At 42.6% G+C, this 19,766-nt stretch overlaps 1 protein-coding gene across 3 annotated transcripts; it reads left to right on the top strand.

The window, feature by feature from the left end:
- Positions 1-2,707: 2,707 nt before the first annotated feature.
- LOC101783164 (AUGMIN subunit 3) lies at positions 2,708-10,384 on the top strand. 3 transcript variants are annotated; one of them, XM_004955632.3, is made up of 19 exons: positions 2,708-2,920; positions 3,500-3,536; positions 3,746-3,849; positions 4,270-4,465; positions 5,080-5,146; positions 5,371-5,474; positions 6,241-6,280; positions 6,530-6,584; positions 7,198-7,329; positions 7,731-7,800; positions 8,348-8,405; positions 8,528-8,583; positions 8,660-8,815; positions 8,917-9,028; positions 9,112-9,253; positions 9,408-9,483; positions 9,576-9,671; positions 9,792-9,925; positions 10,003-10,384. In XM_004955632.3, exons 1-18 carry the CDS (start codon positions 2,742-2,744, stop codon positions 9,918-9,920), a joined length of 1,809 nt encoding a protein of 602 aa, XP_004955689.1. In that variant the 5' UTR covers positions 2,708-2,741; the 3' UTR covers positions 9,921-9,925; positions 10,003-10,384. The 3 variants fall into 3 exon arrangements, with proteins under 3 accessions (XP_004955689.1, XP_004955688.1, XP_012699284.1); XM_004955631.3 differs by having other exon boundaries at positions 9,792-10,384; XM_012843830.2 differs by having other exon boundaries at positions 2,831-3,080; positions 3,175-3,536; positions 9,792-10,384.
- Positions 10,385-19,766: the final 9,382 nt, after the last annotated feature.

Genomic DNA, 19,766 nt, shown 5'->3' on the forward strand with positions numbered 1-19,766 from the left:
GTCGCGAGAAGATACAATCCTGTTAATACCAAAAATAGTGAAATAGATTATCCTTTCCACAGCATATAACTGTCTACATGTTTGGCAGGGAAAACAATTGATGCTTTTTGCCAACATTATGAACAGCGCAGCATTATCAGCACACAAGTAAATTTACTTAACATACTGGTCCTAAAAGTTGTTTCCATATCCTTTGATGGTTGCATTACAAAAAATGCCAAGACTGAAAGAGGTTGAGCAAGAATGGCACACCAACACAATAGTCTTACTTAATAGATTCGTCTCGCCGTTTAGATTCATCTTATGTAAATTGGTTTTGTAAATAGTCTACGTTTAATACTCCTAATTAGTATGTAAACATTCGATGTGACACGTGCTAAAAATAAGTCAGTGGAAGAAAACGCCCCCTAAGGTAGTACTCTCTGAAATATGAGGTACACCATATAATCATGTTCTTTTCTGAAAATGGAAATATATTGTTGATAGCAATATACATGTATGATCAATTTATATTCTGAATTTTATATCAAAGACTTCAACACGGCTGCATGATGTGCATTACGCCCTCTCACTGTTTACTGCTGCGGTCTCCTACCATGATGTCATGCCGCGTGGGCATGGCTGGGTAGTCACAAATAATAATATCCAGGGGTAAACAAAAGTTTTCGCATGATGATATGTAATCTATACCCTCGGATTATGATAATCCTATATGCCCTATGCCCATCTCAAGAAGTCTTCAATAAACGAAATATTGAGTAAGTGAATTTTAAACAATGAATGTAAAAACATCCACGCTACCGCATGGCGAAGAGCAAAGCTCGCACATTTTCTCGTACCCCTACCTTTTACAACGTGAGCTCCCAGCTATCCTGCTCTGCCTGCTAGCTCTTCTCTCTCTTAAGGTGCGTTTGGTTGGGAGATAATGTAGAATGGGACGATCCCGTCCCGGTTTTTCGGGATGGGATGATCCCATTTCTTGTTTGGTTGAATGGGATGGATCCGTCCTAATTTTTTGTTTGGTTGGAGAGATTGCTATAGACGGGACGAGCACCGTTTTCTTCTTCTGTTAACACCGTTCGTGGGGCCCACTTGTCATACTAACCGCCATCTTCTTCCTCCACCCCGGTTCCACTCTTGGCATTGTTCTTGGGCTCGTCGTTGCGCCGTCGGGGGAGCTTGCCCTGGGCACGCCGCCCGTGAATCGGGCCTCGCCGGCCTCGAGCCGCCGCCCGCGAATCTCAGGGGCCGTGGGGGAGCTCGCGCGCCGGCCGCGGTGGAGCTCGCGCGCCGGCCGTGCTCGCCCGCGCCGGCCGCGCTCGCCCGCACCGGCCGGCCCTGCTCGCCTGCGCCCGCCAGCCGTGCTCGCCCGCACCGGCCCCTCCGTCGGCGGCTCCACCCCGCCCAACCTCGCCCCCTCCACCGGTGCGGACGGACAGCGCGTGACGGGGCGAAGTGGAATGCCCCTGTCCGCTCGTTTTGGTGGAATGGGGGCATCCCGCATCTGGAGGGTATATTCCCTCGTAGGGATGTCCCCATCCCACCTGTCTCCAAACCAAACACGGGACGAAGTGGGATCGTCGCGTTCCCTCCCACTTCGTGCCTCAACCAAACGCACCGTTACATCCTGAGCGAGTGGCCGCATACTATTGGAGACACCCTCGTGAGCTGTTCAAGGCACGCTCTAGAACAAATTGACACACATTTACAACCATCCACATTCATACCAGTGCGGGGCCCACGCGTCAGCGGCATGGGAAATGCCTGGGCCAGCGTGCCGTGCTGGCAACGAATCTCGTGAACGGTCAACTCCCACCCCTGGCCTACCGTCTTTTTTTTTACCTTTTCGAAAGATTCTTACGAATACTGCTCTAGCGGAACCAATTTAAAAAATGAACCCTTAGCTTAGCGCCATCCATACTGGCACCAAACTTACGGCTGGCGTCAAGATCCATACGCAGCTGCTGACGTGGATGCCGACGTGGTGGGGGTCTTAGCACCGTGGATCTTGGCGCCAAGCTTGGCATCGTAGGCCTTGGCGCCGAGCAATTTACCCCATGCCTCCTGACGTTTGGAACGAAACAAGTATAATTATTCCGAGGAGTGTGCAACAGACTATGCTCTAGTTCAACTGGTTAGGACGTGGCTTCTTATCCCAAAGACCTGAGTTCTCAAACCCTTGTCTTGAATCTTTTTTTCTACATTTTATTTTTTTTCTCCCGCTTCCTTCAGGTCTTTGGGATAAGAAGCTCACGTCCTAACCAGTTGAACTAGAGTGTAGTTTGTTGCACACTCCTCAAAATAATTATACTTGTTTTGTTCGAAACGCCAGGAGGTATGGGGTAAATTGCTCGGCGCCAAGGTCTACGTCGCCAAGCTTGGCGCCAAGATCCACGACGCTTGGCGATGGCGCCAAGCCCCTGCCACGTCGGCATCCGCATCAGCAGCTGTGCATGGACCTTGGTGCCAGGATGGCTGGTGCCGAGACGTGTAAGCTTAGCGCCAGCGTGGATGACGCCAAGCTAAGGGTCTATTTTTGAATTGGTTCCGGGTAAGGTATTTGTGAGAATCTTTTGAAAAAGGCTAAAAAAACAAAAAAAAAAGTCGGCCTGGCCTACCACTCCTTCCATCCAATCGCAACCGGGCCCCGCCACCGGCCACCCCTCGCAAACTTCCACCCCCACCCCTCCATTTCCCCACGCATCACCACTCGGCCCCTCTCCCTCCCCACGCCGCCGGCGATGAGCGCGAAGCAGCTCTGCGACGCCCTGGCCGCCGCGGGTTTCGACGGCCAAGACCCGCTCGACCCGGAGAGCCTCGAGTGGGCGTTCCTCCAGGGGGACGACTCGCGCCGGGTGCTCGCGTGGGTCTGCGCCCGCCTCCGCCCGGGCAACGCCCTCTCCGCCACCGACCTGGAGCTGTACGGACCCCCTGATTCCCGCCGAAACGCTCGCGCTACCGTTAATCCTGTGATCGCAGTCGGACGCGCGGTGCTGGGGGGCGTTCGTTGCGAATTAGACTAGTCTGGGGACTGAATCGGCGGAGACGAGGTTTCGAGTTTTGGATGTGCTATGCGGGAGGTATAAACGGCGTTGTTGGGATTTGGGTTGGGTTTTGAATTTCGATCGAAATTGGCTTCGTAAATTTATTTGTTGTGTTGCAAAATGCTTGTAGGGAGTTGTCTGTGAAACTTGCGGGGAGAGAAGGGTTTGCATGAGAAAACTCACACACTTGCACACCGGCATATGCATGCTTTGAGAACTGTGTATGATTAAGCTGAAGAGGATTTGTATAAAAGGGATTGCTGGAACTTTTTCATAGTGAAGTATAATTGCTAAGATATGATGATATAACTGATAATGAGCATAGTTGTGTATGAAATTCTGAATGAAAGCACCTTTGTTTTTTGGCCATATTTCTTTACTTTTGCTCTGGAGTTGTTCCATAATGTGTAATGGCTCTCAGGCTTATACTGGTGCAACCATTGCATGAATCGCAGGTATGAGCAGCTTGAAATGGAAGGGAAGCTATTGGAGGTATGGAGATTTAAGCTTCATTTGTGCGGTTATTCTTCCGTAAGATACTTTCATTGTGAAGTATATGTAATGAGCAGTGAGGTTAATTAACCGTCTTGGACACAGGCGTCTGTGAATTATTGCTTTCTGTTAGCTCAAATTATTATTCTGTGCCTCTGTCTAGGGAGAGATGTGTGCTCCTAATTTGACTATTTGAGTGCCATTTTCAGGGGGAGGACTTGGATTTTGCTTTCGACAGTATTTCTGCCTTCTCAGATAATGGGGAGAACCAGGATTACACTTTTTTGTCGGAAGAAAGTCTTGAAGACATCCGGTAGGCTATCTCATTTGATACTGGAACTAACTGATGAACTAGCATTCTGTGCACTGCTTTTGCAGAGCTGCACTTTCCTTACTCAACCCAAGCAAAAAACCAGATACAGCTTTTCTTATAAGAACTTGTTTTACTTTGGCTTGCCGTTTTATTTCTAGAGTTTTGTCTGCTTGAGTATGCCGTTTGTAGTTATAGGTAGTTCATTTCATTTTGCAAATGATCTATGGGGATTGGGGAATAGGTAACATTTGAGTATTTGAATAACATTGTTAGTCTGACTTGGCTTTGATATCGGACAGTTTAGTGAGTCATACAGCGAAAATATGACTAGGTTCCCTTCATATTAGAGCATATACTTGTCTTGTCAACTGTTTGTTTTGATCTCTCCATTTACCAAGGGTTTTCTTTTTATTCTTCTAGCGACTCAAAGCTTGCTCTTAGAGCTGAAGTTTCTGATTTGGAAAAGCAGCTTGCTTCTCTGGAATGGAAGCTTGATTTACTTACAGCACAAGCTACCACCATTACCCAGGGAAAGAAGTACCGCTCATCTGCTAAAACTAGAGCTAACGGACAGCTTACTGGCTTAGATGAGAAATTCGCTAAGAGAAGTCTAGAGGTAATGTTCCTTGCCTCTGCCATGGCTACAAAACCAGTAAACCATACTATGACACTGCCCATTCTGTACTCTAATTGCATGAGATATTTACTGGAATCTGTGTCATATTATACTACGGTATTCATGTCGGGCTTTAGAACCTGTCATCTATTGCCTTGTAATGAATGGAAACCATTTACTATATCTAACTTGAGGAGTAACCGAGGCTCTTTCTGTTGGTGTAAGAAGCGAGCATCGCTTCGGACCTAACATGCATTTTTTCTTTTTCCTTTTTCCTTTTCATTTGTGTGTGTGTTTGTATCCTGTTTGGAAGCCTTCTTTTTAACTCCTCTTTTGAGGACCTATCCTTCATTTTTAACTTCTCTTCTTTAAGAAAAGGGTTATGCTGATAGGTGCATGCAAATAACAGGGTTTTACTTGACTGGTCCACATGTTATCCACCCATTTTAGTGCTTTTTTCTTTTGATGATGTCTTATGTCAATTCGTAGCTAGTTGAACTGACGTTTATAGTTCTTTCTAATCTGTTCAGTTATTTCTTGTAGGAATTCACTCTAGCACTTGATAAGAGAAGCCTTTGCTCTCTGTTCTGACTTCTTTTAGAACATTCTTGTAGATGAATGCAGTTCTTGGAAAACTGGCTGCAACCACCCAGGAGTTGTCTTATTACCATTCAGAAGCTGGTATTTCTATTTCCCTTAGTTTGTACAAATGCAATTAATTTCATCTGATTGCATTGCTTACATTGACATGCATTTATCGCCTGATACTTCAATTTTGACTTATATGTGCATGCAAATGTGGTGTGTAGCACAATCGTTTTTTAAAAAAGGTCTAGCACGATATAAGGGGTAATTTTTAAAATTTCTTGTCAATATTTTGATGCATTGCATTTTGTTCCTCACAGATATTGGAGTCTACCTGTCATACTGTGACTTCCAGTCTTATGTGAGAAGTAACCTGGCTTGCACGAAGGGACTAAGCAGATGGTTCTCTAAGAAATTTAAGAAGGTGTTTTTTGTTATCATGATCTTGCTATTCCCATATTAACTACATTTATGTTTGATAAACATGAATGTATGATTATAAAAGAAATTCTATTTGGCTGTAAACATACAATTGATATTGAATTTAAGGCATACATGATGCATGCAGCACATTTTGTTTTTTCTTTGACTTTAGGGTCACTGTGCTTTAAATTTTAGGTACTTCAACACTTCAGTAACTTGGGCTCACCCATGAGTGAATGCTTATTATAAAGCAGTGAAAACAAGTCCCAAACTCAGAATAAACGGGCATCTGGAGATTATTTTAATTGACTTCATACAAGGTTCATAAGAGTGGAGTCTTAGATTCTGGATTCTGGTAGAGTGAATTTGTGCACAAGGATGACATTGTTTTGCTAGGTAACTAAGATGTACATGATCTGATTGGTGTTTTAAGCTGTCTTATGAAGCTGGAAATTATTTGCTTTGATCCATTGCTAATTATTAAAGTGAATCCCAAGTTCTTTTTATTTCAATTAATTATTTGATATAAGCATTCATATGTATACCAAATAGTACATTGACATTCTCCAATAGTTTTCTGCACTATCATAATTTATGTGAATAAAAATTAAGTTTAATTGAAAACTACTATATAACATTACCCCACGAATGAATAACTGGTCTTGTATGTGAAATAAACTAAATTGTTGAGGCTAAATTTACTGCTAAGTTAGAATCATTGTTTTACCACCTGCTTGCTGATCAAGTTCTTTTATTGGGTATGGTAGGGACCACTCCAGCTTGTTGCCAAAGATGACAAACCAAGAGGTGATACTTGCTCCATATATTGTATCTATAGTTTCATAGTCTTACTTATGCCAGCAAGAGCAGCTGAAATTATTGATATTTCTCTATTACTTTCATCTCATCATTACCTTTTAAAATTTTAATATGTAAATTTGGATTTGCCCTTCAACATGAAGTCATTCATATTCCTATTTTCTTCTACACAAGGTTTAACAACTTATGCTTAAGTTGAATTAAACCAATAACCAATTTGTCCTCCCTTTTGCACAGGAGATTTTGTGAACTCTCACCATTCTGTTGTCGAACTGAACCGAATTAACTCCATGTAAGTACTTATTGGTCTGCCAATGTCAGTGATCTGTTTATTTTTGGATTACTACACTGCATATTATTGCACCTACAATGTTTTGGAATTTCTTAATTGTTTTACCATCAAGTTTCATAGTATGTCTGCCAGGATGTATTCTGCTTCCTTGCAAGTATAAATGTTGATGAATTTAGTTTTTCCAGATGGTATTAATATGAAATGAATTTGAAGTTTATTTTGATTCATCTTTTACATGGAATAAGCTGTATTTAGTTGAGTTTTGGAAGGGTACCTTTTTTTTCTCTCTCGAACTATTATTTGTTTGTTCTTCTCCAACTCAACACCAAAATCAAACATCTCTGTGTGCTATGGAGTCTTTTAGATATTAGCTTGCCTGCTTGTGGAATGCCCACCTATTTCCTGTCTTCCCTGTGTAATCTTCCATCCCAATTAACCCTGTCACCACAAGTTTCATCACATCAATATAAAACTCATCAAGACAAGTTAAAATCTGCCTTGATAGAAAACTTAAGAATTTTCTTCATGACATTACCTCAGAACTGTATTTTCTTTGTTACTCTTTTTCCTTCTAAAAGAGATTGCTATTCTGATGCTGCTCATTTGTTGACAGATTCGCTAAAAGTAAGAGACGGTACATAGAAGCACAAGTAGAATATGCAAAAGAGGAGGCTATAGTATCAATGCTGAGAATTCAATTGGCATCTCAACAGTCATATATTCATCAGGATAGTCATTCTCTAAGGTATGTAGCGCACGATTAATGACAGGTATTGAGTATGACTAGTTGCTTTTGAAAGAGGGACAAGACCGGGGTAGCATTATACTATCCTTTGGTTGCCTTTAAAATTTAACTGCTTGACTCCTTGATGCCTCTATGATCATTACTTGCTTTGAATTATAACATAAACAAATGGAAACTTCACAAAATCCATTGGCAATTAGCCAATCACCTTAGGAGGAATGGAGGACCCTAGGGTGTTCGTATTGTTGTTCTAAAAAAAGGGTGTTTGCATTGTTTTACTATTGTATGGTAGTACTGCAATTTACTATTCATATATCTGCTTTCTTGGCATTTGTCTTATCACTGTTATAATATAGTTACTTAATATGTCTGATTTGTGGTTTCGCCCATTTCATCTTCAGGAGGAAAAGCTCTGAACTTTCTGAAGAACTTAAAGATCTTTCCCTTCATGTGCAAAAATGCTTATCTGAGGTAATTTTCATCACAATAATTTTGTTCATTAATTAAACATGGGCACCCTAATAAGGGTATCTCTCTGGGTTCAATGGATGATTTGGAATTGTTAAGTTTTCATTGCTTGAAACCTTGGTTTAATGTTTGTGCTTTTCAAACATGATATGCTTTCCCCAAAAGATGTCAATAATCTCCCAGCCATGTATAACTGGAATATCATGGGCTCATTCCTGTTTCAGCTCATATACTGTTTTTTTTCCAGATAAATAAAACTAACAACCACATACTTGTTTACATGATTTTCATGTTTTAAAGCTGTATACTTCAAACTAATTCCAATATGTTTTTGGGATATGTTGCTCAATGCTCTATTGCTCATAGTTTATCTTTTTCTGAGCCAACTTCTGGTTTCTTTACCATTCATGGTCTCATGGAGCTATCTCATACTTTATCTGGGAGAATTCCAAGTTTTTTTTCTGGACGTGTACAAAGTTAAATGTTCTGTATTAATCATTCTATTTTTCCTTACATTATTAACTTTCTGTATGCATTGCCCTTTCTTCAGACTATTACAGGCCTGTGCGCGGATCTTGCTGAACTTGCAGGTGCTAATATTTTGGAAGGTGTGATTCTCTCATGACTCAATAGATATTTAAGCGCCCCCCCCCCCCCCCCCCCCCCCTTTGTTTGCATTATCGAGTCAATGGTATTGTATGTTTCTAAGTATGAGTCTATGACCTTTTAGGAGATCACAATTTGAAGCTTTTGCGCCAGGAATGCTACATCAGCCATCAGAAGAAGGTACCTTATGAGTGATGACAAGTTGTTTTGGACATTTACCAAATAAGTGTTCGTGGACACACTTCAATTCTTGCAGTTCATCAATCATCTGGTCAATCAGCTTGCTGCTCATCGGTTTCTGAAGATAAGTTGCCAGCTTGAAAAACGAGCAAAAATATCGAGCGCTTATTCATTATTGAAAGCTATAGAATTGGAACTGCAGAGCTACTTATCAGCTGTCGATGTCCGCCTGGTATTGCTTGCTGATTTTATCCATTAAAATCAGAATATTGTTTAGATTCTTTTCGATGTGCTCCTGGTATTGCTTACGAAATATACTGCATGAATGTGTAGGATAAATATCATTCAATTAATCAAGCTGCATCTGAAATGTTTGAAGAAGGATCTGTTGATGACCACGATTCTTTTCTTCATGCTGTGAGGGATATTCTTAGCAGTCACTCAAGTAAGCAGGATCCACTTACAGTTTCTAACAGTGTTATCTGCCTCAAGTTGGAACAATCGAGTAATCCTCTTCATTTTCTGTAGATTCTCAAGCAATGACACCAACATACGTTTCATCATATGGTTTGGTCGAGCAGATATCAGAGCTGCAAGATGAGCTCCAGTACCTTCAGCATGAGGCTGAAATCGTTCTTCCCCGTGAGCGAGGAAGATGCACTGACGAATTGTGAGTTGCCATTGCACATTGTGCCCAAACTTCTTCCACCTCAGTAGTTTTCATCTGCCCATTGGATATTTAACATTAACAAGCCCCTACTGATAGGATATTATATGTTAGATCTTTGGCCTAATAATTACATCATTTCCATCTCTCTTGGCAGATGCAGGATGATCCAAACACTTGAGCAAACTCTCGGCGTGCCCCTTTCAGATGGGCAACCAAAACTGACACCATGGGTACATTGCTCTCATCCATGTCTGTTACCTTTCCCCCTATGATCTCTATTTCGTGATCTGCCAATTAGTCATTTCGCAATGTTTTACCACAGCCACTGGCTCAGTCGCTTGAAGAACTGGAAATGGTCAGCCAACAGGTCTATTCCTCTGTTAGTGAAGTGACACTGGCTCGGGACGAAAAGGTCGAGGTACTACACATTTGTTTCTTCCACTGTATGTGACTGTATTCTGCATGCTGCGGGTTCAGAACACGTCGTTCTTCTTCCTGAGTTGCCTTAACAGATGCTATATTTACAAATGTTCTGCAGAACTTAAAGCAGCCTTCACGCAACGCGCAGCAGGAAAGACAGGTGTTCGTCGATTTCTTCTGCCGCCCAGGACGACTCGAGACCGAAGTGAAAGAGCTTTTTTCCCGTGTTAGAGCTCTATCTGAGTAGTTAAGGTGTGTCCGAATATTTTTTTACCCCACTCTGATTCCCAAACCAGCATCGTCTTAGTCGTTTTTTTTCCTCCCCCCAGGGTTGGGCGACTGTAGGTGCTGTCGTCTGCAAGACTGCAAATGTACATTCCTCAGTGTCCTCAAAACATCCTCTTTCCTCTGTTGCACCTTTGCAAATAATACACGCAGCAGAGTTTTACGAGGAAAAAGAAAAACGAACTTTCTCACTGTCTGCCACTCTCTCTTCAAGGCGAACTTTCTTTTTATATTTTCGTTACTTTGAGAGTTTATGTAGTGACTCTAGTTTTCGCTGTGGACCCTGTTACAACAGTGAAAGAGAATAGCGGATACATAATAGTCTACTTCCTCTCCCTCTGTTTCAAACTATAATACATATGTACCTATATGTAAGATTTATATCAAAGGATGGGGGAGTAGGTTCAAGCTTACTCGTGTTCACCCTCCACCGTCCTTGGTCCATCGGCATGAAACTTTCGCTTGACCTTCACTGCATACCGTCGGCCACCATGTCGCATCCTACAACTGCACATCACAAGCCAAGAGCAATATTATTCTACACAACATTGTCAACCACTCATACCTTCAGTTCAGCTGTGACATCTTGCACTTGTAAGATCACTTGCTTGCCTTTATGTCATCCGAGTATAACCACCATTGGTCCTCGTGGTCGTCGCCTGAGGGGTAAAGGGGAGAGCACTCATCTCTCGGTCGGCTCTTGATTCCTAATGATCTCCTCTGAACTGTGACAGTTGCTTCCTAGTATGACTGGTTGCCTCAATATTAGTTGGTTGCCATAATGCAAAGAATTTTTTTTTACTAACCGGTGCCGGCTTGTGTTACAATTCGGCAATGATAGCCTACTACAGGTTTATGACACAAACCGGCAGTGACATATGTCTATCACTACCTGTTAGGAACAGGAACTGGCAGTGATAGGTAGTGACAGACACCCCTACCACTGCTGCTTGTTAACTGCGGGCTCTAAAATCGACACTGATGGTTTTTTACGAACCAGCAGTGATATGGCCAGTCCTATAGTAGTGGAATGGATTGCTACTGAATCACTTTCCCGTTCCAGCCACGTTAGCATTACGTTCTTCTCTTCAGTCTGCTTGGGGATGGGCTTGCTCCCAACACTAGAGAGCTGCCGCACAACAAGCAAACAAGACACAGAGGCATGGATCAGTGTATCGCACGGGACAAGTAGAAGTACATGCACCTCAGGCAGACAAATTAGCACAAGGAGTACAAGCTAGCCAGTAGGCATTGTACATCAGAGCCAGGAGCTCAGCATACTATTGTTTATTATAATTGCAGAAACAAGTTAAACACACTCGGTACAACAGAAGCAGGGGCTCAGCTTACTAAGCCGCGAATTCTATGCTGGCACACACGACAGCACAAAAAACCGGTAGCAGCACACACCTGAATACCAGATTAGCCGCCAAACTAACGAAGCAACACACGGCAGCTGCACCCATGCAGCAGCATCGCGACACGCGACCAAACAAACAAGCAAGCACAAACAGGTTTTCGACGACGTAGCAGGGTCCAGACACCAGAGTAGCAGCATGCACGCAACGCATGCTGGACAGTAGAAAACATATGCAGGCAGCAGGGTAAACCAAACAACCACGCAGGCAGTGGAAACATCATCCACGAGTTATCTTGTTATGAGCGAGGCGCGGACCCCACCCCAACCCCAATCGCTCGATCGTATTGTTCTAAATCACCAGCCATCGCTCTTTTCTTGAACAACGCACCCTTGGCCTTGCCCTTGGCTTTGCTTTCCAGATCTTTCTCAATTGATTCCTCAGCATCTTCGGTCTTCTCTGCGGGCATCTGAAGCTTGTCGGCTAGGGTGACGGCCCCCTTGAGCGAGAGGATGAGCCAGACGTAGGAAAGGAACTCGCCACCTTCACCCAGGCTCTTGGCATGCAGGTAGCCCCTGCACATGCTGGCAGAGTAGCAGAGCATGCCCAACCACACCTTGTACACGAGTTTCCAGCGCGTCTTCTCGTCCTTTATTGCCAACAACTCATTTGCAAGACTCAATGCATCCTGGATGTGTAATGTTTTCTGGTTTTCTTCTGAGCCATCTGCGCTCCTCCGCTTGGCGGCCTCCGCCAATATGTCGTAGACGAGCTGCTTTCTGTTTATGAGGTTGATCTTAGAGTTACCCTCCTCCTTGGTCATGATGGAGGAGTCGATTTCTTTCATGGCTTCGGTGATGAGATGCTTCCGGCTGCCGGTCAGCAGCATCTCGGGGTTGAAGTTGAGCAGGTGCGCCATGTAGTTGGATATTGCATGTGTGCACTCGATACGAAGATGCAGAGGGTTCCTCGTCGTGCTGGTGGACCGCCGAGCGCACCTACTTGTATAACCACAAATTGTACAACACTCTACTCCAGCTTGGCCATGAGGCGGCGAAGCAATGATTGCTTGAGCACCTCCAGCTCTGGATGTAGATTCCTCATCAGCCTCCTTCCCGGCCTTGTTCCAGTCGGTGCAGCGGTAGCAGAGATCGGTGGCGATGTGCCAGAGGAGGACACTCCGGTCGAATGCCCCGAGCAGGCTTTTTCGTATCTCTGAGGTGCATAGCATTTGCTGGTCCTCATTAAGAGCCCAGTTGCTCTTGGTTGGCTTGCGCGGGCTTTCCTCCCCAGCTGAGGTCTTTGGGTCTGGAGGTGGCTTCGTGAAGGTCCTGTAACCGGCAAGGTCTCGGCCTCTTATCTTTACCAGATCCGAAATCACCAATCCCGCGACCTTCCTGTACAGCTCGCCGAGATCACGGTTGCAGGAGAAGTACTCCTCCTTGACGCCCGACCACCTGGCGAGCTTGTACATCCACCCAATGTCCTTCTTCCTCTCCCGGAGAACCGTGTCTACGAGGTTGTAGCCGGGTACCGTCTCGCACAGCGACGGGACTTCTGTCATGGACATGAGCAGGTACAGCAGCTGGCGGATGAACACCGCGAGGAAATCCAGCGCGGCGGTGAGGCACAGAAGGATATATGTTATCTTCACATCGGTGCGCTTGTAGGGTTGCTTGTCGCTCGTTGCAAAGAGCACCAGGGCGGCGATGTGCAGCACTGGGACCACCAGCAGATGATAGAGCAGGTACGGAAGAGTGAAGACCACCGAGGCCCGGGTGTAGATGAAGGCGAACGCGCCGCGCAGCCAGCGGCGCAGGCCTCGCTCGGCGGCCGGATCCAGGCCCCCAAGCACATCATCCACGCTGCCAGCTTTTCCTCGCTTCACCAGCTCGTCGGCAGCAGCCGAGATGGACATGTCCGAAACTACCATGAAGACTTTGTCCCCATCCGTCAAGGTGGTCTGCTTTCTGCTATCCTGGCCGCCACCACGTATCGAGAGACTTTCTCGCAGCTTGGTGAAGCTCTCGAACAGGAAGAACTGGTTCAGGCGCTCCCTCCATTCGGAACGTGGCTTTGTTCCTTGTATCACGGAGGACACGTCGGCCAGCCTGTTGATCTTGGCCTTGTTGAGAGCCAGTGGCTTCTCGCTGAAGCTGATGACCCCGATGATGAAGAGCAGCACCGCGGTCGACAGGAGCCTCCAGTCGCCGGAGGCCGGCCACGACTTGTAGAAGGAGTAGAGGGCGACCGCGACCTGGGACACCAGGGTCACGGTGTGCCGCACCCACAGCTCGTTGTCTTCGATGGTGTAGGCGGTGAGCTCCTGCTGCCCGCCGAGGTGGATGAGCAGGATGGGGGCCCACAGGATCTCCAGGATGTTGGATTTCTGCTGCTCGCTCCCAGCAGCCCCAGCAGCACTGGTGCCAGGAGGAGGAGGATAGCCGCCGCTGCTGGCGGCCTTGGCGTGGCGATTGAAGAGGGTGGCGAGCGAGTAGATCGCCAGGGCATCGCTGGACACGAACGCCAGCCAGATGCACGTCCTGATGACGCGCGGGATGGTGTACTTGCGCAGCGGGGCAGCCAGCAGGAGGAACCACTGCAGGCACAGGCTGCCCAGGACGAGGACGCGCAGCTGCCAATCCTCCCACCATCGCACAGCGCTCCACACGTCAAACATCTCTCTCTCTCTCTCTCTCTCTCTCTCTCTCTCTCTCTCTCTCTCTCTCTCTCTCTCTCTCTCTCTCTCTCTCTCTCTCTCTCTCTCTCTCTCTCTCTCTAGTTTGTTTAATTTGACTCAATAGTCACTCAAGGTGTAGTATCGTAGTAGGATTGAGGGCTTGAGGGCTAGGCCTTGCAGGCAACATTGGCGGGCTCTCGTACGTCGGCCTTACAGGCAGCATTGTTAGCCAATATATACATGCATATATCAGAATTTCTTCTTTAAGTAAACTCCACGCAAGACGAACCACGTGAATGACTTTCAACTAAAAGCCACAAGCCATGAGCCTATTTGCATCTGTGAGGTAGCCGGCGCATTTGCCCGGCTAGTATTGATATTATCTTTGCATCTAATTAATGTTAAACTTATATTTTTATCACCGTCGCCATCTTTTTATTGCACACTATGCCTAATTACTAAAAATAATTTAAAATTTAGCTATACTAGTGTCATAACGATTAATTGCTGAATCTCATCTAAATACTACTATGAATACAATCATTTTATTTATATTTAATTTATATTACGATGGAATAATGTCCAATTTTTTTATTTATAATAATGAATAAATTCTTAATCTTAATAATGGTAAATTAAGGTAAAAAAATTATAACTGGAAGCAGGACGTTATTCCTCCTAGCAGTTAATACAGGACGCTGTTATAAAGCATGTCCGCACTTGGACGCTCCTCGGACGGTGTCCGGTGGTAGTCCTAGTTGAGCCGGACCATCTTGGTTCCCTATTCCTATTGGTTCCTCCAAAATGTGTTTGCGAGGAAAGGTGATGGCCAACACGCCATGGAGCCGCCGCCGTCTCTGTCCCGTGCGGTGGGTGACCTGCCGCCATCCCCTTGGAGGGACTGTGCCTCGACACACGGCATGGAAAGGGAACACCTCTGCCATGTGCCCTCATGGTAGTCTTGTGGATGCCGCATACACACAAAGGGATTTTCTCAGGAGGAGGAGTAGCCCTCGCCCTCTTGATGTTTATCTTGGCAGACATGGTGTATATGGTATGCTCTATACAGCAACAGAAACTTCAGTGTACTTGATCTTGCTTGCAAGCAGCGAGGTCTCAGTGCAGCATGAAGATGCACTTGTGAAGCAGCAGGATGGTCTTAGTCAAATGCTGTGATTTTGTTTTTTTGCATTGCCTGTCCTGGAGCATGGATATTACTTGTGAGTTAGTATTATTCCCTTGTATAATGCCGTAAACAAAGACCTGGAGTTGAATGTGATTTCCTAACTGTAATAATCAGCTTCTGAGATATGAAAGGGTTGTAATAATTTTGCACTCGGTAGAATATTTACTTAGCTAATGTGTGTAAAATTAATCTCGTCCAAAAGGAGTGTGTAGTATGAGTTGTATGGATGATTTTTATAAGTTCAAAATTTTATTTTCAGAAATTATTCAATACAGATATGGTTCATCAACTCAATTGTAAAGCATGTGCATATGTTTCACACATAGCTGGTGCTGATCGAACGTTAGTTGATTATGAAAAACTGCAGTACATACAGAAAGAGTCGCATGTATGAAAGTCTCGATCAAATGAAGATCCATCTGTTCATTAGATAGCACTAACTACCAAAGAAGTTGTGCATATGTTTCAGACATAGCTGAAGCTTTGGATCTCATGTATGATCCAAAGAAGAAGCGGGAACGGCGGAACAGAGTGCAAGGTTGCGATGCCAACGGCTGCAGGCAGACAGACGCTAGAGCAGATGAAGTTCTTCACGAAAGCGTCTGTATCTGGACGCTATTGCACGTACTAGGCATCTATTTACTATACTAACTACCATAGATAAAAAAAATTGGGAATATTTTTTGGCTTTATTTTTAATTAGTTGTAGGCTGGTAATTTGTACTACATTGCTAAAGAGAATTATAGATTATTTCTTTCATAATGGCATTGGTGGGTGATTTTTATATATGCATAGGGGGTTTTTTTTTGCTAGTGGTGGGGTAATTTATCTTTTTATTTTTTCTCTGATTAACATGGGAATTTCTATGTCTTGAGAGAGTGAGATCTCCTTTTGTTGACCAAATACTAAGATAATAGAAGATTTCTGAAGTATATAGACAAATACAAAAGTACTCATGCAATATTTTTTTTTTGCAAATCACCAATACAAACTCAGACGCTCACAAACGCATGCACACTCATCCCTACGAACATATGCATGCAAATCCTACCCCTATGAACGCCGTCGAGAGACTGGCCTACTGGATCTTGAGATTGACAAAGTTACTATAGGCGCCTCGCTGTATGGACACGTAGCCTCGCTGTACGGACACGTAGCCTTAGTATTGAAAGAATAGTGCCGTTAAATCATACAATAAATCCAGGAAAATACGATCACCCATGCCAAGTCTAAGGAACCACACACTTATGCCCACATGAGTGAATTAATCTTAGAACAGTCTAGGACTTATCCAGATGATTAGGGTTCGCAAGGACCATTCATGGCCTATTAATAGTTGACTAGGGTTCATTACGTTAGGTTATTTTTATCGGTAGCTGAGGTGGGTAGTAGTTTAGATGCAAATTTAGGTGTCACTTTTGATTGTTCTTTATAATGGCGCAAGTAGATAATTTACACAAATATTAGGGGATCACTTTATGTTGTTTTTCATAATAGCTGGCGTGGGTATTTTTAAAAAGGAATGAACCCCATTTGTCGTCCTCTATCAAATCAGGTCAGATGTTTCTAATTCTTGAGAATTTCTTTCCTAGTGCTTAATCATTTTTTTTCTAGCACATCTGGTGATGATTGATGTAAAGGCCTCTAAAGAGTTCTCCGATTAAGGATAGTAAAGTTGAATTGGCATGTATGAAAGAACTTGCATTATGCAGACAAACAAACTGGTACTTCAAGTGTTGGAATTCTGATTGGCGTCATGTTGTCAAAGCCAAAAAAATGTAGATAAAGAAAGATACTTAAAGATAAAGTCGACCTGCCATATTTGGGCACAAACTTTATTACTGCCAAAGCCTCTTAGCATGCCCTTTGCGTGGCCACGACAATATGCAATATCCTCACGGGTTTGCCATGATGATGTCCCATTGTCCCTGCCTTTGCGTGCCATAGCAATATTCTAAGTCCTCGATGCTGCAGCTTTTATCAGATCCTTGGTTGAACGCGGTAGAATTTTTGTTTGTACTAGTGTAGCGTACCCATTCACCAGCAAGTACATGGAATCGCGAGAATATGAGCGCATGGCGAATATTGAGATGATTGTTGTATTTAGCCACATAGGGTATCATATAAAGTACATGTTGGCTTCGGTCTTCCGCGATCCTAAAAAAAAAAAGAGATGAAAATTAATCCTATCTTACAATCAACCGGCGGGATCATATTAAATCATCCTTGCTATAAACTCTAACAGCCATGGCGTCACTGATACAAAAATAACATTATGCTCATTTTGTTTTCAGGACAAGTCAGTTCCTACGTACAACATGCCACTAGGTCAGAAAACGTTTTTGCTGGCAGCTAAAATATGTTTGTGCTGGTGAGTATCGCACCCGCCAGCAACCTTGAGCCAGCACAGTTGTGCTGGCGGGTGCATAAGCACCCGCTATAGATGGTTCCTATGCTAGCGGGTGCTTACGCCACCCGCTAGGAAAGTGCATTTTCACTACCACATAATATATTATTTCCTGTGAATTATTTTTAGCTGTCAAATTGAAATATGTATCTCCAACTACATAACATGACACAACAAACTTGAATAATAAATAATTTATATTATTAAAAATTGCATCGTACATAATAAATAATTCATATTATTAATAATCCAACATTTGGAATTAAGCTGTTGCCACACTAATTAAACTGCTACTACGCCCATCTACGAAGAGGTGTGCACTCGTTCGTCATCAACACGCCTTCCTTATCAAAGTATACTCCATCCTCATGACAAACCTCGCGTAGGATGAACCTCGCCATGTCCGTACAAATGTTATCGATTTGTTTGTCTTCGATCTTGGTGTAGTTACCTTTGATGGTAAGCATCTGCAGTTAAACAGTAAATGAAGATTAGAATGTATTACCATTAGGAAGTTAGCACATGGTAGTGTATAAGAGATTTACGTCTTCAGGGTTCGTCCGGTACCTCCCATTGTTTCTCATGAACTCGCACACGTAATATACACATAGCATAGAGCCAAGAGGTTGCTTGTGGTACTACAAACAAATAGAAAAATTATACAGTGATTAGTTGTTATTAATGACAAGTCTACAATATATGAAAAAAAGCAAGTTTTAATGTTCTTACATATTTATGATATATTATTTTCATAGCTTTCATCCTTTTTTATTGTAGGGCCCGCCTCTTAGTATGTTAAGCTTGTACGCACTTTGAGGATATAAAGACAAGAGTTAGTAATATAACTTAGGTACATAGAATGTTAACATGCATATAAGTACTGCCAAGGAATATCTTACTTCTGTATAATGCCTATGAAATTCTTGTACCTATCTGAAAATGTTTTGCTGTGAAATGTTGCTTATGCATATAAGTACGGCAAGCCTTTTTTTTGCTTTTAATGTGAAAATGTTGCTGCTGTGAAAAAGTTATATGGATAATTTTTCCCCGATTTGCATCTGCACAACTTTTTTTGTCCAATTTCATTTTGCGAAGCTCTTTTTCTTGGAAAAGTTTTTTATACAATTGTTTTTGGAAAAGTTTTTATACAATTGGTTTTGGAAAATTCATGTGTATAAGTTTGTTATAAAATATGTTTAGCGTAACTTTTTGCTACATAATTTTTGTTACAGTTATGTTTTGGAAAAGTTATAAGTTTGTTATAAAATACGTTTAGCACAACGTTTTGCTACATAATGTAGTTGTACAAATATTTGTTTGCATGTTTTTGTGATGTATAAATATTTTTTTCATAATATTTTGTTATAATATGTGTGTATAACTTTTATTTATACAAAATTATGTATATAAATTATGTATATGTTAATTGGGGTTTAGGGGACCATGGGGTTGGAGAAATGGGGGGCAGCGGGTAGGGATGGAATTCGGATCGGATCCGCATAGAATCAAATCCGGATAGCACTTTTTACCCTATTATAAGTCGAATACGAATACGAATTCGGATGTTCTCGAATACAAGTACAAAATGAATATCTCGAATTTGGATATCCATCGGATATTTACTCGATTTGAAGATAACATTTATCTATTTTGTTTATTGATGGTTTTTGAATAATAAAATCATTATACAAGTAGACCTAACAAGTGCAAACAAATATAACTCATGAAAATATTACATTAATTAATAATTATTTAAAATAGTGCACTTTATACAAAAAATAGTATATGGATAAATATACATTTCAACAAATATAAACATTTATCAATGAATAATAAAAATTTATAAAAATGTTTTTATTGATAGATAGATAAACTAGAGTATTTAAAAGTAAACTGAAGATTCATATATATTTATTACTAAATTTAATGACATTGATCACTAAAATTAGAGATAATTTTTAAATAGTTTTATGGATACAATATTGGTAATAATAAAATTAATATCATTAATTATTAGTTATAAAGATAACTTTTGAATAGTTTCAATGATATACTCTCATTATTTATGTTTAAATTAACATCATTTATCATTAGTTATGGAGATAACTAATAGTTTCATATGGTCGGATAGTGATAGTGTCGGATATTGTGGAATACGAATGTAGAATCGAATAGA

Source organism: Setaria italica, chromosome II (genome assembly GCF_000263155.2).
Source record: "Setaria italica strain Yugu1 chromosome II, Setaria_italica_v2.0, whole genome shotgun sequence".
NCBI classification, from domain to species: domain Eukaryota; kingdom Viridiplantae; phylum Streptophyta; class Magnoliopsida; order Poales; family Poaceae; genus Setaria; species Setaria italica.